General features: G+C 51.5%; 2 protein-coding genes across 3 annotated transcripts in view; one reads left to right on the top strand and one right to left on the bottom strand.

The window, feature by feature from the left end:
* The window catches only part of SUPT6H (SPT6 homolog, histone chaperone and transcription elongation factor), a 30,893-nt gene extending 19,005 nt beyond the window's left edge, over window positions 1–11,888 (top strand). For both annotated transcript variants that reach the window (XM_045836254.1, XM_045836255.1), the window contains 14 exons: window positions 399–526; window positions 1,833–2,040; window positions 2,544–2,691; window positions 3,544–3,686; window positions 4,810–4,950; window positions 5,990–6,185; window positions 6,588–6,826; window positions 7,406–7,519; window positions 7,688–7,812; window positions 9,492–9,604; window positions 9,861–9,938; window positions 10,035–10,201; window positions 10,638–10,825; window positions 11,108–11,888. In XM_045836254.1, the coding sequence (XP_045692210.1) occupies window positions 399–526; window positions 1,833–2,040; window positions 2,544–2,691; window positions 3,544–3,686; window positions 4,810–4,950; window positions 5,990–6,185; window positions 6,588–6,826; window positions 7,406–7,519; window positions 7,688–7,812; window positions 9,492–9,604; window positions 9,861–9,938; window positions 10,035–10,201; window positions 10,638–10,825; window positions 11,108–11,294 (2,175 nt within the window). In that variant the 3' untranslated portion in view covers window positions 11,295–11,888. The remainder of the gene's footprint in view (window positions 1–398; window positions 527–1,832; window positions 2,041–2,543; window positions 2,692–3,543; window positions 3,687–4,809; window positions 4,951–5,989; window positions 6,186–6,587; window positions 6,827–7,405; window positions 7,520–7,687; window positions 7,813–9,491; window positions 9,605–9,860; window positions 9,939–10,034; window positions 10,202–10,637; window positions 10,826–11,107) is intronic.
* A 1,470-nt stretch (window positions 11,889–13,358) lies between these two features.
* PROCA1 (protein interacting with cyclin A1) lies at window positions 13,359–21,178 on the bottom strand. The gene is made up of 5 exons (XM_045837110.1): window positions 20,914–21,178; window positions 16,995–17,081; window positions 14,921–15,056; window positions 14,473–14,634; window positions 13,359–14,385 (listed from the first exon to the last, which is right to left on the bottom strand). Exons 1-5 carry the CDS (start codon window positions 20,999–21,001, stop codon window positions 13,734–13,736), a joined length of 1,125 nt encoding a protein of 374 aa, XP_045693066.1. The 5' UTR covers window positions 21,002–21,178; the 3' UTR covers window positions 13,359–13,733.
* Window positions 21,179–21,776: the final 598 nt, after the last annotated feature.

The following is a 21,776-nucleotide window of genomic DNA, read 5'->3' as shown; positions in this document are numbered from 1 at the left end:
AAACAGATGGAGGAAGGCGAGAGAGTATCAGGCACAAACCTCAGGATAGTGGGGTTTTTCCACTGGAAAGAAAAAGGATTTCAATAGGGGAGAGGGGCATGCAGGGTCATTCAAAATTATTGATAACAATCTTTTTTCTAAAGGTTAGTGATGGGTACTTGAGTATATGTTTTATCATGACCTTTTAAGGCATGTATTAGTTATATATTATCTTTGGTGAGTAACATAGTTCATTAAAATAATTTTTTAGTAGCAGAGAGTATGTATGGTATAATGCTCAGTTAGATAGTGGGGCACAGGGACAGAGTTGCTGTCATGGAGAATTTCCCGGAAACCCGAAAGCAGGCTGGGAGGTGGGGCCTGCCTACACTCTGGCTCACTCCAGGCCTCTCCCCTAGATCCTGAAGCAGAACAACACCAGGCTCGAGAGCCGGACCCAGCTGGTCACCATGTGCCACATGGGTCCCAAAGTCTTCATGAATTGTGCTGGCTTCCTCAAGATCGACACAGCCTCCCTGGGGGACAGGTGATGCCTCGCCTGGGTAACCCAGGAGAGATTCCCGTGGGCTTTGCTCGGGGCTTCAGGGGGTTAGGGCTGCCACAGGGCCACAAGCTGTTTAAATTAGGAAATGTTTTAAAACAAAGATGAAACCTTTATTCAGTCAAGAGCCTCTGACCTATGGAAAAGATCGGTTCAATTATGTGAAGCTTTTTTTGATGAGAGAAACATGAAAAGAACCTGGCCCTGGCCAGGTAGTTCAGTTGGTTGGGGTGTCCTGCTACTCCAAGGTTGCGGGCCTGATCCCCAGTCAGGGCGCATAACAAGAATCAACTCACGAACACGTCAGTAAGTGGAACAGCAAACTGATGTTTCTCGCTCTCCCCTTTCCTCTAAAATCTCTATAAATTAAAAAAAAAAAAAATTTAAGAGGGAGTTCTTTGTTCAAGGATAGAAAACATAAGGTTTTATTCATTAAACAGAAATTTGTTGTTCTGGTGTGTCATGGCTTATAAGGGTGGGTTTAGCAGGGGCAGTGGAAAAGGAGAATGGGGTTATGAGGAGATACGGAAGGGGGCAAGAGATTCAGTGTGTTTTGAGATGATGTTTTTGAGAGAAAGTTCTATTCACTTGGACTTTGGACTTCACTATTAACCTCTTCCTCTCCAGAAGTTATCAACTCAGTCTTTGGAGGATCTTTTCCACGGGCACATAGCTCCTCATTCAGTAATGGAAATCAGTGGGGAAATAGGCTTCAAGTTCTAAAACTTCATTTTCCACTCAGCTTTGCTGTAACACTCCACGAATAACATAGGTCCATGTGAGTGCACGGGCAAGACCAGCCTGGGAAGGCTTTATGGGGGAAAATAGTTGTCAGCAAATTTTCAAAGGTCTTTTTCCCCCTTCTTACTTTATCTTATTAAAAGACTTGTAAAAGTTCATTATATAAAATTCAACATACAGAAATATTATGCAGAAAGTGGATGTCCCCCATAATCCCACTCCCCAGAGATAACTACTATAACAATTTGATGTATACTGCAACTTTCCTAAATTTTATTTTTGCTATGCATTTACTAACTACCCATTTACTACAAAAATGGGATCATATGGTTCATAGTGTTTTGCAGTGCATTTTTCACGTATCGATATATCGTGGCCATTTTTCCATGTCAGCACACATAGATCTACCTCATTCTTTTTAATGGTTGTATAGTACTCCATTGTATGGAGGTACCCTAATATATTTAACCAGTTCCCTATTAGTGGACATTTGCTCTGTTATCAGAAACTTTTCATTATATATCCTGCCCCCTTTCTGCCTTTTCTTCAGCACTGACTCATACATTGAAGTCCTCGATGGTTCTCGAGTCCATCCTGAGACCTATGAGTGGGCCAGGAAAATGGCAGTGGATGCTCTGGAATATGATGAATCAGCTGAAGATGCCAATCCTGCTGGAGCCCTTGAAGAGATCTTGGAAAACCCAGAGCGGCTCAAGGACCTGGACCTAGATGCCTTTGCAGAAGAGCTGGAGAGGCAGGTGGGTGACAGTGTAGAAAGCCTGGCGTAAATACCATCCCGGGTGGCGTAGTTGGGAGGAGAACTGGAAAGCAAGGCTCCAGAGAAACCCCCAGTACTATTGGTGTGAGAGACTTGATTATCTCTTCTCCCTCCATTCCACACTGGGTTTCTCAAAGGAGTTTTCACCTGGTTTTTAAGGATCCAAGGCAACTGCAGTCATTGCGGGGGGGCAGGAAGGAGCTTGGAGGGGCTAAGTAATAGTTTCCTTCTGGGTCCTCCTCCTCTCTAGCAGTGCAGCTTCGCACTTGCCTGTTTCACACATTGGCGTTCTCCAAAGCCCTTTTATTATAGACCAGTATTCCACGACAACAAAAAGTTTGAAAACCCTCTTTAGTTAATCTTCGGGGAAAGAAGAAGAAGAAGCCCTGACAAAAACCATTTAGCCTACTGCTTTCATTGAAAGGCTCAGGGCTCAGGCTGAGGAGCGGTTGCAAGGCTCTTTTTGATGAATTTCTTCCCCAGGGATATGGCGATAAACATATCACCCTGTATGACATCCGGGCAGAGCTGAGCTGTCGGTATAAGGACCTGCGGACAGCCTACCGCTCTCCCAACACAGAGGAAATCTTCAACATGTTAACCAAAGAAACACCAGAAACCTTCTACATTGGTAAATGCTGGGTCTGGTTTTAATTGGAGGAGGATATGTGCTGGGGGGAGGATGTGCTTACTGCAGTGGTCCCCGACCTTTTTGGCACCAGGGACCAGTCTTCCACAGACTGGGTGTGGGCAGACAGGAGGCTAGGCTCAGGTAGTGGGGTGGGGGGTGGTCAGGATGCGGAGTTCAGGCAAGCTTCCTAACAGGATGCAGATCTTAGGGTCCCAGGCCCCAGGGGTTGGGGATCCTGGATTTGCTGTATAAATTTAAACCAATCAGTGATTCCAACAGAATGAGGCAGGTTTTTACTGTACCTGGGGAGCTTTTAAAAAGATTATAGATCCCTGGACTGGAGACAAAGCTGAGTTCAAGGTCAAGTTATGTTTTTAACCTGCTGTGGAATCTTTTTTAAAGATTCTATTTCTTTCTTTCTTTATTTATTTATTTATTTATTTATTTTTAGAGAGAGGTGAAGGGAGGGAGAAGGGGAGGGAGAGAAACAATGACAGGCAAGAGAAACATCAATTGGTTGGTTGCCTCCCACACACCCCCAACTGGGGACCTGGCCTGCAACCCAAGTATGTGCCCTCCTGACTGGGAATCGAACCAGCAACCCCTCAACTTGCAAGGCAGTGCTCAATCCATTGAGACACACCAGCCAGGGCTGCTGTGGAATCTTTATGAATTTGCTTTTAGAAGCCTCATTTTTCCATGTCTACAAATCAGGGGAAGATCCTCCTCAGAGACATGAGGGAAATCAGTGCAGATGCTATAAGGCAGGTGTTCTGTCACTAAAAGGTTGGTGGAGGAAGTTGCCTCTCCAGTTCTCTCAGCTGGCTCCCTGTTCTCCTTCCCTTCCTCCAGGAAAGCTCATCATCTGCAATGTCACTGGCATTGCCCACAGGCGGCCACAGGGTGAGAGCTATGACCAGGCAATCCGAAATGATGAGACTGGGCTGTGGCAGTGCCCTTTCTGTCAGCAGGACAATTTCCCAGAACTAAGTGAGGTATGTGCTGCAGTTACCATGGTCACTGAACTTCCTTGAGTAAATGGTATGAGTGCCCTCGAAAGGAGTAGGAAATAGGGGTATTTCGGTAACGCTTGACCAAATGATACACAAAGATGGAAGAAGATTAGAACACGAATGGGTCCCTATGGACTTCTAACATGAAGTCCCTCCATATGCTAGTGAGTGATGATCTGTGTGCTTTCTTCTCTGCTGGCTCAGCCCTTAATCCCTGTTTCCCATTCTCTGGGCACCTAGCTCAGCCAGATTAGAGATACGAGGACATGCATTCCTAACCTGCAGAGTTGGCACAGTGTTCCTTTGCTAGTTAGAAGGTAGGCTCCCTTCAATTTTTTTGTTCTCCAAACACATTTTAATTTTTCCCACATTCTTCTAGACAATCATCTGCCTTTCTCATGGTCAGAACTCTATTAAAGAATGCTTTTTCTGGGTCTTCAAATGTTAGGCAGATTGTAAAAGACAATTTTTTTCATCTTTACTCAATAAAAGAAGCGGATGGGATCTGTCCAGAATATATAGAAAGCCAAGGGGCAACTGGTACTCTGAGAAGACTGACTTTTATGTTGCTTACACCCACTAGGTCAGAACAGACTGGGAGAGGGGAGCCTCAGCTGCAGCTAGAAGGGCACACAGGTTAGCGTAAAACTAACAGTTGATTTGATGGCCAGTGGTGCCAAACTTGAGTTACAAGTGAAAGAGCGTTGGGCATGTTCGAGTTCTGTGTCAGTGGGTGGCTGAGTCATCTTGTTTTCAAACTGCTTTACCAGGTGTCGATGGTAAATTACAACACCCTTGGCAGCTCTTCTGGAATGTGTGACTTCCAGAATCTTTTAGTTTTGTTTTTTACTTTTTTTTTTAAGATTTTATTTTTTTATGTATTGAAAGGGGAAGGAGAAAGAGAGGGAGAGAAACATCAATGTGTGGTTGCCTCTCACATGCCCCACAACTGGGGACCTGGCTTGTAACCCAGGCATGTGCCCTGACTGGGAATCAAACTGGTATTTTCGGTTTACAGGCTGGCACTCCATCCACTGAGCCACACCTGCCAGGGCTGATTTCCAGAATCTTAATGCTCAAGCTTCTCTCCTGATGCCCTCTTTAGGTCTGGAACCACTTTGACAGTGGTTCATGCCCAGGCCAAGCCATCGGTGTCAAAACACGGCTAGACAATGGTGTCACCGGCTTCATCCCCACCAAATTCCTCAGTGACAAAGTGGTAAAGCGACCAGAAGAGCGAGTGAAGGTAGATGAATGACTGGGTTAAGGCACTGGTTTTCAGCTGCCTAAATTGGGCTCTCTTTATCATTGGGCTGTTCCCATGAAAACTTAGGCTCTGTTCCCAGTGACTGTTGGTGGGGAGAGAGTTTCAGGAGGATTTATAACTAGTTGAAAGAAGCCAGGGCAAGAAGCATCTGAATGCTTTTGTTCAGTGCCTTGTGAAATTTCAACAAGCTGCCAGCCCTGTGGAAGAAGGCTTTCTCTTCCTGTGTGGGAAGCTGTGGTTTAGTCCAGGGGGCAGGAAGCAGGGCCCAGCGTTGAATGCTGGGAAACACAGAGGCCAAGTTCTCTTTCTGTTCTAATAGTGTCCTGCCATTAATTACGTGTAAATACACTAAATATAGCACTTGACATTTACCTGTGTTGTCTCTAATCTCATCCCCTGATGGGGAAGGAAATAGTACTTTCTTTTCTCAGAGAAATTCAAATGCCTTTTGCAGGATTACCCAGTTAGTTTGTGACATGGCTAGCCCTGGTTCTGCCAAATTCTCCGGTTTAAGTGTTGTGAACCCTGAGAACTCCAGACTTAGGAAGACTGGGCAAAGACTCTTTGTTTCTAATGAATGAAGCTAGGGAGATTTTCAAAGGGAGAGCTGTGCATAGTGACTGGCTTTTATCACTGTTTAGACGGATGGGCTCAAGTCAAGAGTAAAGTACAAAAAATGACTATTACTTCCTTCCCCTCCAAGAAAGGGCAAACAAACTGATACCTCCTAGGAGCAGTAACTAGGCAACTATATGGGAGATGGTAGTAGGCCCAGTGACAGGATAGGTCCCAGTAGACTCCAGTTGGTTTTCCTGCCTAGAGTAAGAGGCATCAGTACAAGACATAGCCCGTAGTCTGCAGACCAGACTCAACCCTGAACTTACCTGCCATCAGTAGCTAGCTGGCTTTGGGCAAGTCACTTCATCTTTCGGCCTGGACTTTTGTTCACTCAAATGTAAATAGGGCCTCGGGCTAGATCATCTTTGTCCCTTCCAGCTCAAATGTTCTGTGGATCTAGGTGGGAATGACTGTTCACTGCCGCATCATGAAGATTGACATCGAGAAGTTTAGCGCGGACCTGACCTGCCGCACCTCAGACCTCATGGACAGGAACAATGAGTGGAAACTGCCCAAGGACACCTACTATGACTTCGACGCTGAAGCAGCAGACCACAAGCAGGAGGAGGACATGAAGCGGAAGCAGCAGCGGACCAGTGAGTATACCCACCGCCATGCCTCTACACCCCCAGGCTGAACCTCTCTCCCCTTGCAGGACGCACATGCTGATGGCACTTTCCCCTGCTCAGCCGCCCTGTGGGAGTGAGTGCTTGGCTTTGAGGTGCTGAGGCCCAGAGACATCAAAAGGGAGTCATTGGCAGGGCCGGGTCTCTGGGGTCACGTTTTCTTTGCTAATGCATTGTTACTCTTAAAACTTCATTCTCTCAGCACCCTAGGGCCCCAATGAACACATCTTTCATATCAGAGAATTAAGGCTCAGAGAGGGTGAAAGAGGCTCAGAATTCAATAGTGGGTCAGAAATTAAGCCATGGTTTGTGTCCCATTGCTGTTGGTCCCCGGTTTCATCTCCTCATCTGCATCTTTCCTGCCCTCTTCAGCATACATCAAGCGAGTGATTGCACACCCGTCCTTCCATAATATAAATTTCAAGCAAGCGGAAAAAATGATGGAGACCATGGACCAGGGTGACGTGATCATCCGACCAAGCAGCAAGGGCGAGAATCATCTGACAGTGACATGGAAGGTCAGCGATGGTATCTACCAGCACGTGGATGTGCGGGAAGAAGGCAAGGAAAATGCTTTCAGCCTGGGAGCCACTCTGTGGATCAACAGTGAGGTGAGAGCAAGCCCCTGCTTACTTCCCATCCCCACCCCTACTTCCAAAAACAAGCCATTTCTGGCCGCTTCATAATATCATCTGATATTAGTGACTTGTATGCATTACATACATTTTAGCTACACAAACCACCAAGTAGGGGGTTGGTTGTGAAGTGAGTCATTTGATACTAATTTTGTATATTTGGCCCTGTTTCCCTGTCCTCCAAATTTTAAAGTAAACTACCTAAAGAGGGCCCATGGAAGAAGAGGAGAAAAACGCGTGCAGGCGTAGGCATGCATGCACACGCGTCACGTTTCTCTGTCCTGTTTGCAGTGGAGCAACATTTTATGATGTTCCCTGTTCTCAGGCACCACAGGAGAATTAAAGTTATTCAGACGATTTTGTGCACTTGTAAACTTTAAATATGCACACGACTTAAACAGATGGCTGAATTAAACGGACTTTGCAATGCATGAGGCCACAGCAGGTCTGGGAAGTCCACCCCCTCCCACGAGTTCTAGTCCGAGGAGATTTGATAAAGGGTCAGGAGTCTCAGCTCTGGACAGGACACACGAGGCCTTTCCCTTCTCCTCACAGGAATTTGAAGACTTGGATGAGATTGTTGCCCGGTATGTCCAGCCCATGGCATCCTTTGCCCGGGACCTTCTGAACCACAAGTATTATCAGGACTGCAGCGGTGGGGACCGTAAGGTGAGCGCAGGGCCCCTCAAGGGATGGCACCAGTCACTTGAGGATGTAGAGTTTCCTTCAGTGTAGGGGTCCCTCAGCTGGTGAAGGAGGTGTACAGTCATGTATGCGCCAGACATTGTCTGCCAAGCATGCTGCTATCCCAACCTCTCCCCCTGATTTTACCCCCAGAAATTAGAGGAGCTGCTCATCAAAACTAAGAAGGAGAAGCCCACCTTCATCCCTTATTTCATCTGTGCCTGCAAGGAACTGCCCGGCAAGTTCCTACTGGGATACCAGCCCCGGGGTAAACCCAGGTGAGCACTGGTGTTGAGAAGGTGCTGCCGCTGGGGTCCACAACAAGCTAGCAGGGGAGTCAGAGGCCCTGAACAGTACTCTCTGGTTCTGCCTGACTGCCTTCTCCTGGTATCTGTTTAGAATAGAGGCGGAGGTTGGAGGTGGGATAAGAGGATGATAATTTAGAGGCAGAAGGCAAAGCTTCATTAAGAAAGACGCTTTTCTCAACCCTGTGAAAAGGAGTTCCCTTTGCTTCCTCTCCCCCTCCCAAGGAGTGATGGAAATCACCAGATACTCTGTCCACCTGCCTGGGAAAGATGGGGGCCAGAACACTGTCTCTCCTTTCCACTGTCTGCTTCACCCTTGCGAGGGCTCTCCGCACGTGGTGGCTTGCTGTTGCTCTAGTGTGCTGACTTCCTGCACAGAAGGGGCGGGTCAGGAGAGCATCTTCTTCCTACCATTGACCTTCTCTGCTCCATTTCTGTATGACTAACAGGCTGGCCTCTTTTCATCTGGGTCCCTCTGCTGCTCACCCTGAATAGGAAAAAGTCCAATTTCCTTACACCCATTTTCTCTGTGTTTGTTACCCAGACCAATAACCATACCAGCCTTCTCTGTGCCCCCACCCTCCCTTTGGCCCTTAGCCAAGGTCTATGCATATCTGCTCTGATCTCTTTACTGCCTGTACGTGAGGCACAGCATAGCCAGTATTAGTAAGGGACTTAGTAGCCAAATGACAAGAGGCTCTAGACTCTGGTCCCTGCATAGCTTGGGCACATCTGGAATGTTGTGTTCATTTCTGAAGCCTTTTCTGACTCACCGTCAGGCTTCCAGAGGTTTGCAGCCAGGGCTCTGTGGGGGTTGGCAACTGTCCCACAGGGAACAGTTGAGCAAGCGAGACCTTTAACCAGGAGCAGAGGTAACATGATAGCTTCTTGTGGAAAGGGGCACAGACTCTTGTGTTGCAGAAGGTACACTTGAGTAGAAGATCATGAAGCAGGTTTTAGCTTAATACAAACGAGAGCTTTGCCACACTTAGCACCATGTGTTGACAGCTGTTCTTTATCGAGCACAGCTCTATGTTAGATGTTATGCAATAAGTGCTTTTTACACGCACCATCTCATTTGTAGGTTAAGAGCTGTTATCCTCATTTTACAAATGAAGCTGAGATTCGTGTTTTAGTACCTTCGGACAGCCATCTAGGTGATGAGTGGCAGAGCCAAAACTAGAACTAGAACTGAGTGTGTGAACCCAGCACCCATCCTCTTATCCACACTCTGCTCTGTGAAGTGTTGAATTAGGGCAGACTAACCACCTTCCAGAAGCGCTTCCAGATTCCTGTTCATGGGGAGTTGTATTTTGCTGCCCTGGAAGACCCCTTCCAACTCTGACTCCCTGTGACCTAAGTTTCACCCTCACCTGCAGCCCAGGATGGTGGCCCAGCCCCCAGCAATTCTTCCGGTGGCCTGTGCAGAGCACGCCAGGGGCTACTGACTCCTGGCCTTGACATACTCTGCTGTGTACACCTCACCTCCCCAGAGTGCAGCCTCCTTTTTCAGGGTCAGGCACTGGCTCTTCCATATCTTCTTTCCCCTAGCACCCAGTGTGACTACTTCACATGGTGGAGATCTGTTCTGGCCGCTCTCTCACAGCTGGTCCCAAGTGGTATCTGATGCATGTTTCCTTCCAAAATCCCAGGATAGAGTACGTAACGGTGACTCCAGAAGGATTCCGGTACCGGGGCCAAATCTTCCCAACTGTGAATGGGCTTTTCAGATGGTTTAAGGACCATTACCAGGATCCTGTACCAGGTGAGTTGTACTCTCTGACTTCTGGGGTGTGGTTGGAGGGACACCTAGCCTCTGAACCAAGGTAATCACTAATAGCCTTCTGTGTGGGGGTGAAACACAGGCTGTCATTTTAGTTCTCTTATACCTACTCCAGCTTCCTAGCATTAGAAAGTCCTCCATCCACTTTGCCTATTTATCTTCATTTTTTCTCATTGCCTCCTTCAGTCCTCTAAATTATGCAACCAGAAACATTACTGACTCTGGTTATTTCCTGTAGGAATCACCCCAAGTAGCAGCAGCAGGACCCGGACACCTGCTTCTATCAATGCTACCCCAGCTAACATCAACCTTGCAGGTAAGGAGCTCATGCCTAGGACTGTGGCTCAGAGGAATAAAGCTGGGAGGACTTTGACCTCTGATGTGCCCACCTTCCACCTCTTTGTGCTTACAGATCTGACACGGGCCGTGAATGCACTTCCCCAGAACATGACCTCGCAAATGTTCAGTGCCATTGCTGCTGTGACAAGCCAAGGACAGAACCCTAATGCCACCCCAGCCCAGTGGGCCTCCAGCCAGTATGGCTATGGGGGCAGTGGAGGAGGCAGCAGCGCTTACCACGTACGTGGCTCGGGGAGGAAGCTCTTTGCAGAGGGCAGAGAAGAGTGACAGGGAACGGTCATCCTTTAGATGTCCGTAGACTGGCCGCTGCCAGTGCCTACCTTTATATGCACAGATGGGCCTTAGGAACTGTTTCCAACAGATGTGCCTTCTCCTCAGGCCCATATGAGGGGAAAAGGGGTAAGAGAAGGCCTGGCTTTTCTACAAAGTACTTTGGGGTCTTTGGAACCTGCAAGCCACTAGAAACCTCAAGGGGTCAGGACTGGGAGGCCCTATTGTCGTGCCTGGTCCCATCTCATTGACCTGCCTCTGGTGCTCAGGAGAGGGTCGGCTGGAAAGCTCTGTGCTGAGCCCAGATTTCCAGCTTTCCAGAAACTCATGGAAAGGATAAATATGCCACGAACCCAGCCTCATTTAACTGTTTACCCTTCTCCAGGTGTTCCCAACGCCAGCCCAGCAGCCAGTGGCCACACCACTAATGACCCCCAGCTACTCCTACACGACCCCTAGCCAGCCCATCACCACACCACAATACCACCAGCTCCAGGCCAGCACCACCCCACAGTCTACCCAGGCCCAGCCCCAGCCCTCCTCCAGCTCTCGGCAACGGCAGCAGCAGCCAAAGTAAGTATATGCATGGTGGCATAGAGCAGGGTCTTAGTGAGGGCAGAGTACATCAGGAGACTGAGGGGATCTTCTGAGAGCCATGACCGAAGTAATGTTCCAGTGAGGGCTGCTTTCTGCACGATGACAGAGGAGGGCGGAGTGGCAGTTGGCCACGGCTGCTGCCTGTAGGTACAAGGCCCATTTCTGCAAGGGTGGATGTTCACCAGAGATTGGTAGGAAGGCTTCCTTCTAGTGAGCCTCAGGAGAGTTCTCGTCTGAAAAGCCCCTTCTCCCTCCCAGGTCCAACAGCCATGCAGCCATCGACTGGGGGAAGATGGCAGAGCAGTGGCTGCAGGAGAAGGAGGCAGAGCGGCGGAAACAGAAGCAGCGGCTGACACCTCGGCCATCCCCCAGCCCTATGATCGAAAGCACCCCCATGTCCATTGCCGGCGATGCCACCCCACTCTTGGATGAGATGGATCGGTAGGGGGCCTGCTCCTAGGACTCTGGTTACCTATGAGGCTGGGAGAGGCCTGCCTCATTCCCTGCCCCTCCTTTTCTGTCCATAAAGTGGAGTGAACTGACGTTCTCCTTGGTGGTCAGCCTGGATGGGCGGCAGGCTGGATGGCCTTGCAAACTTGAGCTCAGTCTACGCTAGGCGACAGTTCTCCCACTCCAGGCCCTCACCGACCACCTCTCCTGGGACCAGGCTGGGAAGGGAGTATGGCAGGGAGGAAGAAGAAGAGGATGAGAGAGAGTGGAACAGTTTTATATTCTACTCCCCTACAAGCCATTTTGAGCTTCTGCCCTCACCTGACTCTGGGCTGTGACGGGGCAGCAAGCTCAGCACATGAGTCTCCCCCAGCTCTTGTGGAGAGACAGATGCTATTTATTCAGTTTGGGGCAGGAGGGAGAGGAGGGGAAGTGTTTCTGACCCTGACGCCAACAACTTGAGTGGCTATCAAAGCAGGATTACAGGGGACATAGGGTTGCAGTGCTAACCTGCCCACCCGGCTACCTTCACCCACCTGCTGCCACGCCGCTTCCTGCCTGTCATTTGAATAAACAGTGTTTCTACAGAGCACTTGGCAAAGCCTCTCTCTCCCTCTCCGGCTCTTGAGGGGTGGTTTTCAGAGCAGTGTGTGGGGCTCCGAAGGGTCCCCAACTCCCTCAGAGGCAGTGACTCAGGAGAGCAGGCAGCTTCCGCATCAGATGGCCTGGTGTCACTTTCCTGTTCCACTTCCCAGCCCTGTGACCTGGAGAGCACTCGTTATCTAAGCCAGTTTATCTGTCAAATAGAGATGGTGATACCTACCTCATCAGGGCATCTGTGAGGACAAGTAGAATGTGTGAAGTGCTTGGCCAAGTGCCTGGAACTTTATAAGGCCTCAGTAAATGTTAGCTGCTGTTACTTTATTATTTCGACTCCCACACAGCCACCCCCATCCACTCTGCCTACTACAGATGGCCCCCAACTTAACAGTGGTTCAACTTTTTTTTGACTTCATAATGGTATGAAAGCTACACATATTCAGTAGAAACTGTACGTCAAATTTTGAACGTTGCTCTTTTCTCAGGCCAGCGATGTGCAGCAGGATACTCGCATGGTGCTAGGCAGTGGCAGCAGCGAGCCCCAGAGACCAGGGTAAACTACAGATACTAAAAGTGTATTCGTGTGAGATGCTTTCTCCCAGCTGTAGGGTAATGTGAGTTTCAAGTAGACTGGGCTAAGTTTTGGTGTTCAGGTGTGTTAAATGCATTCTTTACCCGACGATATTTCCAACCCTACAATGGGTTTATCAGGGAGCATCTGTGGACTTCTTTGGCACATCTGAGAAAGGCCACGAGTAAATCTGGGTTTCCCAACTTGAACCTCTGCCCCTGGGTGGACCTCACTCTCCTGCTACACACACACACACTGACACAGACACGCTGGCCGGGAGAAGGGGGCGGGGCCCTAGTACTTTCCCCCAGCCCCACTGCATCTTTTCTTCCGTACCGCCGGCCTCCCTGGTTTCTTCTTATAGCTCTGTAGTGCTGGGAAAGTGAGGCTTTCCCACTCCCTGCCCTCTGCCTGAGGCTCAGCAGAGAAGTCAAAAGCCATTGCTGCCCAAACTTGGTGAGTTCTCTTCCTTGCTTTTAGTTTCTTTCTTTTTTAAATTAATTTGAGAGAGAGAAACATCGATTTGTTGCTCCACTCACTTACACATTTATTGGTTAATTCTTGCATGTGCCCTGACGAGATCTAACCCACAGCCTTGGTGCATCAGGACCGTCCTCTAACCAACTGCGCTACCTGGCCAGGGCTCGTCCTTTCTTTTCTTCCTTCAAGATCTCTGCCTTTTGGTTGGCAAGAGTTGGGAGGAGGTAGGGAAGGGACTGGCTTTCTGTGAGGAACCCAGTTCAGTTCGCTTTAGCACAAACGGTCTAGAAGGGCCTAGCAGGAACAAGAACACGCGGCTGCTAAGATCATGTTCCCTTCGGTCTACCAGCACCTTCTCCAGGGCCACTAAAAGGAGGGAAAAACCAGGCACAGGGGCAGAGTGGGTTAAAAGGTTCAGTTTATTAGGGGTATCCCTACAGGCAGTCCTGCCTGTCCCTGAGTGGATGTAACAGAGACCAGTCTCCCAGTGGACGGAGGCCTCCTTCCCACCCCACCCAGCTGTGCTCTCCTGCCCTGGGCCCGGGATGTTAGAGGCTGTTACAGTCCCTTCCCCTGCCCTCCGACCTACCTTCACACGGGCTTCCTCTTGAAAGATGGGTTGCCCTTTAGAAACCCCTGCAGCCGTCTAGCCCCTTGGTTCCAGCTATGCCCAGAGCCCACCCTCTACCCACAGAAGTAGCCAAGTTGGAGGGAGAGAGAACGGCAGCAGGGGGTCAGCTACAGGCTTGATCGTATTTATTCTTCACCCCGGTCGCCCTGGCCTCAACCGAGGTTTGATGCTGGGGGAGATTTCCTCTTGATGACCTTGACTGGAGAGGGCTTCGCTCCAACTTTCTTGGCCTGGACTGTGTTCTTCTCTCTCTTTCTGGGTGATGACTCCACAACATCATCGCTGAAGGGCTCCTCCCGCCTTTGGTCGGTGTAACTGTCCTCACTCTCCAGGTCCTCCCTGCTGTCGGGGCTGGACTCTGACATCCTGGCCAGTTCCCTTGGGCTTGCTGATCTGCTCAAGTCTGGAGGCGAAGGTTCCGACTTAACTGGGCTTTTCTTTTTAGTCAGCTTGCCTTTCTTGACTTTTTTCTTCAGCTTTGCCTTCTCGTCTATCTCCTCTTCGCTTTTCTCTTTTTCATTTTTCTTCTTGACCTTCTTGATAATTTTGCTGCCCTGGGACTTCCCCGTGGGACTCTCAGAGCGCCAGATGGTGATGGGAGCTGCTGAGTCCGGGGTACCCGTGATTGTGCCCATTCCTCTGCCTGTGTCGGTGGGTGCGGTGGTGGTGGGCCCCACCTGGATCGGGATGGGAGGCTTGCTTTCTTCCTCCTCTTCCTCTTCTTCATTTAGGTCATCTGCCCCACACTCGTGGTGGATGGGATGGTGGATCACTGCCACAGAGACGGGCCTGTAGCTCTTGCACCTGGGAGGGAGGAGGGCAGGGACAGAGAAGGTTGGCAGAGAGTGACGGCCTGGGGCCCACACAGCCCGTCAGCCTGCCAGCACTCACCAGCCGTACCAGAACCGCTCCACGCACTCCTCCTCTGGGATGAGCTTTGCGAAGCAAGGGGTCTGGATGATGTTGAGACAGGTTGAGCCCACATCTCGGGAACAGGTTGGGCCTACATCTCGGGAGCTGCTGCTATTTGTCTTCTCTGAGTAGTCCTTCACCCTGCCACATGGAACTCAGCCTGGCTCCCACGCCTCCAGGACTCCCCAGGAGCCCAGAGCCAGAAGCCTGAGGACAGTGGGCTTTCCCAGTGGTAACTCAGGCTCAGCCCAGGCCGAGAAAAAGACCTCCTCCCCATTGCTCTTGGAGTAGAGCCAGGTTTGCAAAGCCAGGGCTGGGCAGGCAACGCCTGGTCAGAGCTGAAGGAGGGAACCGTAGTGGAAGTTTGGACCTGGCTCTGCCCGGGAGTTTCCTGGCCTGTGGGCCTCCCAAGGAGGAGGGTCCTTACCTGCAGTCACAGCCACAGTGGCTGATGGAGTGCAGGTGCAGTTTGTAGTGACCATAGTCGGAGGTGAAGGGGTGGATGAGATGCCCTGTGCACTGCTTGTGTTTCCAGCAGCACCTGTCAATGTCCTTGAATTCACCTGAGGGGTAGGAGTCTGGGTCACATGGGGGTGGCAGCAGCGACAGCTTATCAGCGGGTCTCCCTGCAGCTCAGTCTAAAGGCTTCACCACATTCACCTGCCACCACACCCCCCAGAGCTGTCTCTACTTCATGGGAGTAATTCAGCCCAGTAGTAGCTCCAGGTCTCAGCACTCTGCTTTCCCCAGTCCTCTGCAGGAATCTGCTGCCCCCTGCAAGCTCACAGGAAAATGTCTCACCAAGGTCCTCACCACATAAATCTCCTTTGCTGTCCTGCGACACCTGCTTCTTTTCCTGCCCTCCCCTGCCTCCCACGGGAGCCTGCCCCACTGGGGCCCTCCACTGACTCTTGCTTGCCTTCGCCCAGCTGCTGGGAGTTTGCTACCTCACTTCTCAGGGTGTCTGGTAGGGGATGGTCCTTTTACCATGGCAGATTGTAGAATGCCACTTCAGAGTCCCCAGTGATTAGAGCCAGTAACAGCATCCTTAGTCCCCACGAGGCCTGCATCTGAGCCCTGAGATTCTGGCCCCAAGGCCTCCTACCTGGAGGGCAGCTGAGGCCCAGCCTACCAAACGGCATGCTCCTGGATGCTTCTTTGGACTCTGGTCCTTTGTTTTTCCCGCCTCTCTTCTTCAAGTCCCTTGTCTCCAGACACCTTCCTCACTTCTCTCCCCTTTCCCACACTCATTCTTGATTCTTTCCCTGCTATTTAATCATCAAATTCCCACTCTTCCATTCTCTCCAGTCCTTAGAGCCATGGACTTGAACAACCCACCCCAGCCTGAGCCCTTCTACCCCTTGTGGGCTGCACAGATACTGTGTCTCCTTTCCCAGGACACAGGGGAGAAGCTGCTGGAATGGGAGTTTGGGCCTAGGGGGGAGCCCTGGAGAAAGGTTCCTACATCTTTTCCTCAACTGAATGCAAATCCCGGACACACACTGGAGTCCCCCAGCCTCTACCCGCACCGCCTCCCCTCTGACCCCACCCAAGGCTCCAGTCTATCAGTGGGTCTCCCTTCTGCCCACCCGCTAAAAGGTAAGCCTGCGAAGTGATTCCACGTGCCCAGGACTTCACACACCAGGGCAGAGTGGACAAGGCACCTTCCTGCAGGTCCCTTTGGACTCTGGCTCCATCCCCTTTGGGAGGAAGAAGTGGGCAAGCACCAGTGACTTCCTTGGCAGCCTGGCATGGGATGCTAGGGCTGGCTCACTGCCGCTGAACAGACCAGGAGGATTGGTCCAGCCCCTACGAGGTGTGAAACTGGGGCAAGAACTCCTACAACCCAGGCTGGGGGTGTGTTAGTCCACATGGCCTTGAAGCACCTGAGGGACGAGTAGACAGCAGCTGGGTTTGAGCCTTGCCCCACATCCCTCCCTGCTAGCAGGCTGTGAGGGCCCAGGGTCCTCCATGCACTCCTGACCCACTTGGTGGCCTCCCTTTCTGCTTCCTCTCCCCTCGTGCCCTTTCTTCTTCAGCAGGTGAGGCGGGATCTTGCAATACCACCACCACCTCCGCTTGCTTCAGCGCTGCTGAACTCGGGGGAAGGGCAGCGTGATGGCAAGTGTCCTGAACCTGAAGCCAGGTAGGCCCAAGTCCAAGTGTTGGCTCTGTCACTAGCTGGGTGACTGAGGGCCAGTTATTCACATTTCCTGTCTTGTCCACAAGATGGGGGTGGTGGTAATACCTATTTTGCAGGGCTGTTGGGATGCCTCAGTTCACATGTCAAAGGTATCCGTGCCCCATAAAGTGCTATACAAAGGGGTGACTGCTCTCCAGAAAGGGGCCCTCTCTGGCATGAATGGGTGATGGGGTGAGGATGGGGGGGTGGGGTAACCCCTTCAGGACCAAACGCTCCCTCCTGCCTACCACCAAGTGTCAGCTTTCCCATGTCAGGGGTGGTGGGGACCCCTGGGGCCAGAGATTTCCCCTGGACCCACCTTCAGAGGAGAAGGTAGATGTGTCAGTGCTGGACGCCACAGCAGCCAGCAGATGTCCTCTTTCCCAGCTGGGTAACCTGTTCACATCTGAGAGAGTACAGAGTGGCAGCAGCAGCGCCCCTTCCCCAGGCCTTTAACTCATCAAACATTTTCTGAGACTCTCTGGGTGTCAGGTCCCAGCCATGTCCAAGATGCCGAGGTTAAAAAAATAAGTCCCAACTCTCAAGGGGCTGGGCGAGGGTTGCAGAGGGGACGCAGTTTGTGCGGAACAGTTTGTGACAGTAGTGTGGTGCGGAACACGTGCAGGGGGACGGGGACGGGGGGGGGGGCCAGGGGGAGCAGACAGCAAGAGCACCTACTGAGACAGTGGGGGTGAGGGTTAGGGTAAGATTAGGAAAGTCTTCCTGGGAAGAAGCATAATAGGAGCTGAATCTGGAGAAATAGCAGGACTGAGCCAGTCTAGGCAAGAGAGGACAGATCGGGGAATTGTCATGGAGTGTGTAGAGCTGAATCAGCAGTTGACCCAGCAGAACTCCAGCTGGGACAGCAGCTGCGTCAACCACCACAGGGTGGAGTCTGCCATTTTCCTTTTCCTCCCATGATTAGCTTTATCCTAAGCAGAACTGAGTTCTGCTTAAGGAGGGGAAGCTGACTGCTTGGGGACTGCAGCTGGGCCTTCACTGGCACTTGGTCATCTTCCTACAGCTCCCTGGTCAGCTCCCGTTTTCCACAGAATAGTGAAGACTCAAAAACGTTTGAATGAAGCATCAAGCACTTTCCCTGGAAACTCCTATCCCTGGAAACTCCTGTCCTGCTGCTGCTCCTCTCAGTAGATCACTGAACCAGCCTTCCCTGTGGCTGCTCCCACCCCGTCAACTCGCCCCCAACCTGGGGGAGCATCCCCCCTTCCTCCTGCCCAAGGCACCTGAGCTCTAGGTCCCAGCCAGAATTCTCACTCTCTCCTTCTTTAATGGTTGTTTTTTTCCTTACAGGCTGTGAACACCTTTCAACAAAACAATCTATGAACCCTGTTCCTGCCTCTACCACTGCATATCCCTCCATCTTCCTTTGCAATCCAAGTCTATTCACTCATTTAACAGACATGCTGAATGGCTTCTGCACTAGACCCCAGTCAGGAGGCCCGGTCGCCACCTTCAGTGAGCTCGAACCTCCCCTCTCTCCGTTCCAGTCACCTACCCATGGCAGCCGTCCCGTCCCTGTCCAACCAGCCCAGGCCAAGGCTGCCCACAGTTTCCCAATAGCCAGACCCAGTGGCCTCCTTTTCATCTTATCTCCCCGTTAACCAGTCGGTCTCTCTCTTCTGTACACTCTGCTTCTTTGGCTTGCTTGCAGACCTCTCTCGTCCCTCTCTTCTCTGACTAGCTCTTTAGTTCTTTCTTAACTCCTCGGCTGCACACCTTAAGGTGATGATTACCAGGGCTCTGGCTTGGCTTTGCTTCTCAGAGTACAAGATTGTCTCGGCTAATGTCATCCAAGTCCATGGTTACAGCGTCCGCCAATGACGTGCATCTGGGCAGGTCCCCAGTCCAGACTGCTTTCCTGAGCACAGGGCCCATATCCTCTCCGACATCCCCAGACACCCTAGACCAACAGGTCCCACACGAGCCTGCCATCTTCTCCCCACGCTCCATGACCCGCCCCCCCTTGTCTCTTCCATTTCAGAGAGCAGCAGCCACCGCAGCTGAAACTCCTTTCCCTCATCCCTACACCAGCTTAACGACCGAGTCTCGTCCTGCTCATCTGCTCCCTTTTCTGCCTCTGGCTTGGTTCACACTCTCGTCATCTCTGACCAAGACACTGCAGTAGCCTCCTGCCTGGCCTTCCTGCCTCTGTCTCACTTCCCTCATCCAGTTGTCACAGTGCAGCCAAACAGTTTTCCAGAACGCCAACTGGTCCACCGTGTTCCTCTTCTTTAACAGCATTCTACTACCTCATCGTGACGTAACTCCTCATCATGCCCCCACTCCCGAATCCAGGCCCTGGTTTCCTTCTCAGTTATCAGTTCCTCCCACTCATCCGTCTCCTTCTCCATTCCTTCTCTCCTGCCTTCCACTCCCCAGAAATATCTTGGAAAGATGAGAAAGATCTTGGAAAGATCTCATCTTGGAAAGAACAATGATATCCAAGTACTATTAGTCACACATATCTTGTTCCCCTTTACCCTGCTAGGGTTCCTCATGTGTTTATAGCATCTTGAGAACAAGGCCCGTAGTTCATTTGTTTTACAGATCCTGGGACATGGAAAGTACTTGGTAAATGTTGGTTGATAGAATACATCAGGGGTGTCAAACTCATTTTCACCGGGGGCCTATTCTACTCTATTCTATTCTTTTCTATTCTACTCATGCATTTATTCACTGGAATAAGTGCATGAGTAGAATAGGATAAACCCTCTATCAGAGCCAAAGGAAGCTATGGCAGTGGAAATTCTGCCCAGGGTTCAAACCTGGAGGATGTTTTTGGGAAAGAGACGACCCAGGGTGTGCATCTTCACAGTGTCAGGCACTGTGCCAGGCTTTTAAAACATGCCTTTGATTCTAGATGCTCTCGCCACAGCCCATTCTGTGAATGCGGACACATTCAGAATACGGAAGTTGTCCAAAGACCCAAGTTAATAGATGGCAGAGTAAGATTCAAACCCAGTCTTCCTGGCTCAATAATCTGTGCTCTTTCAGCTGTTGGTTTGGGACTCCAATCCAAAACCTGTGCTGCCAGATGTCACTTCCTACTACACCTGCTCAGCCCTAACACAGCCAATTCCCCATCCTCTCGCTTTACCCAGTCCTGAGTCTCAGCCTCCCCTACAGCCTGGACCTAAGGTCAGGCCAGAGGGCCCTGAGCCAGGACTCAAACTCTGCTTTGTCTGACTCCACTTCCCTTGTTCTCCCCGGAGTCACCATGGAAAAGGCCTGTATGCAGGGTCCCCTAACTTCCGCCAAGCCCCAAGAAGACAATCAGAGCTGTTTGCCAAGGAGTGGGATTTAGTAACTCCTTGGGTCTGAGGAAGGCAACCTGCTTTCTAGTTTCATGGACAGAACAGAGAGCGTCACTGAATCAGTCCAGAGCTCCAGCGGCAGAAGTGTACAGACACGTGGTGGGATGGGGCGACTGTGTAGCTTGAAAGGAAGAGGGAGGCTTGTGGTCTCTTTCTCCGCAGGAGAAATTGGGGTACAGGGTCCTAACTCGAAACTCACAGGTGATGCTCATTTGTACAGAATCCTCCCAGTCCTGAGGGCGGAGGAGCTTCCCCGCCCTTGCAGCACAGACGGTGGGGTTCCAGGTTGGACACCAGAGCAGCTGAATAGGGGAAGGAGGGAAGGAAGGTGGAAGGGAGAAAGGAAGGGAGGAAAAAACCAGGAAGGGAAGGAGGGAAGAGGAGGGAGCAAAGCAGGGGAAGTGTGCACGGTCTCCTTGGAAATGCAGCCCTGGCCCCGCCCACATCTGAAGGCGATTGTGATGTCACGCGTGGAACCTGCAGACTCCTTTTTGCTCTCAGAGTCAATAGAACTTTCCGCCCAAGCCCCGGCGGCAGGTTGGACGCTGGACCATGGGCTCCAGCCAGGCCCAGCCCTTCTCGGGCTACTGCACAGCAACGCCTCCCAGCCGTGCAAAGAGGAGTTACAGCTCGCACTCCAGCCAGAAGGCCCCAGCCAAACCCCGAGGTTATTCTCCAGGGACTCAGGACCACAGTCCTGAATCATTGGTCCGTGGCTCCACATGAGCCCGCCCTCAGGCTCTAACTCCACCTCATCCTAGCCCTTGGCTCCGCCTCCTTTGTCGGGTTGGCTGGTTCCACAGCCTCCTTGGGTCCTCAAACTAGCCCCCGCCCCGCCGCCCCGACCCTGTGCCCAGGTCTCAGCTTGAAGCCCTCCCCTAATCTGCCCCGCTCTCTCCTTACCACTGCTGCTCTCATCCCAGATGTTGGCATTGTCCTCACTCTTTTCCTTAGTCCACCTTTCAATCGTCATTCTCGTCCTGACCCACATAGCTCTCAGCCCAGCTTTTCCTCTCTACAAGACTCTTCCTCACAGAAGTCCAACCCTGAACCTGAGCTTGGCCGAGCCAACCGTAAACCCCAATCTCAGCTCGCTCCCGTCCAGCCCTCAACAAAGCCTCATGCTTGCCCAACCTCTCCACCTACCTTCCCCCTCCCCCCGTTCTAGGTTGTGTTGTCTTCTCAGCCTAAGTCTAAGCTTCAGCCGAGCTCTTCTTCCAAGGCACCCCAGGTCCTTCCAAGTCCTTCCCTCTTTGTCCCACTTTAACCTTAGTGCCTCACCTTTATCTCAGGCCTTAACCTTAGCTCGGCCGCTCAGGACCAGCCCTCAGACCCATCCCTAGTTCCTCTCCAGACCTACCCCCAGCTCTTAACCCCACCCCCACTTCGGCCCCGCCCCTAGCCCTGTTCTTAGCCCCGCCCCATCCATTCTCTCAACCTGACACTGCCATCTGCTCCTGGCCCCTCCCAATCCCTTCCGAACCCTGCCGCGGCCCTCAGCTCCGCCCCCAAGCTACAATAGTACCTCTCTACGGGATGGGAAGAGACCGCTTCCAACCACACCACCCACCCATCCCGGCTTTTCTGAGGTTCCTCCGGCCCTGGGAGGCCAGGCTCAAACGCTCTCTCGGCCTGCAGGCTCATCTGATGAGGGCTTGCGCATTCTCAGCCGCCCTGTGGCGCCCAACCCCAGAGCCTCTTAGCAGAGTTCCCTTCTAGCTCGGATGGGGCGCCCTGATCCAGAGAAATGCTGCGCAATAAAGATG

Source organism: Phyllostomus hastatus, unplaced genomic scaffold (genome assembly GCF_019186645.2).
Source record: "Phyllostomus hastatus isolate PE091 unplaced genomic scaffold, TTU_PhHast_1.1 phas_contig_210, whole genome shotgun sequence".
NCBI lineage: Eukaryota > Metazoa > Chordata > Mammalia > Chiroptera > Phyllostomidae > Phyllostomus > Phyllostomus hastatus.
Note: the sequence above shows the minus strand (reverse complement) of the source record. Positions and strands in the feature narration are given on the sequence as shown.

Coding starts and splice junctions, on each gene's coding strand:
- PROCA1 (XM_045837110.1), bottom strand. CDS start 21,001: ATGTGGGTCAGGACGAGAATGACGATTGAAAGGTGGACTAAGGAAAAG. Junction 17,082..20,913: donor CTGGGATGAGAGCAGCAGTG/GTAAGGAGAGAG, acceptor GTACTCTCTCAG/ATGTGAACAGGTTACCCAGC. Junction 14,386..14,472: donor GAGCGGTTCTGGTACGGCTG/GTGAGTGCTGGC, acceptor CCTCCCTCCCAG/GTGCAAGAGCTACAGGCCCG.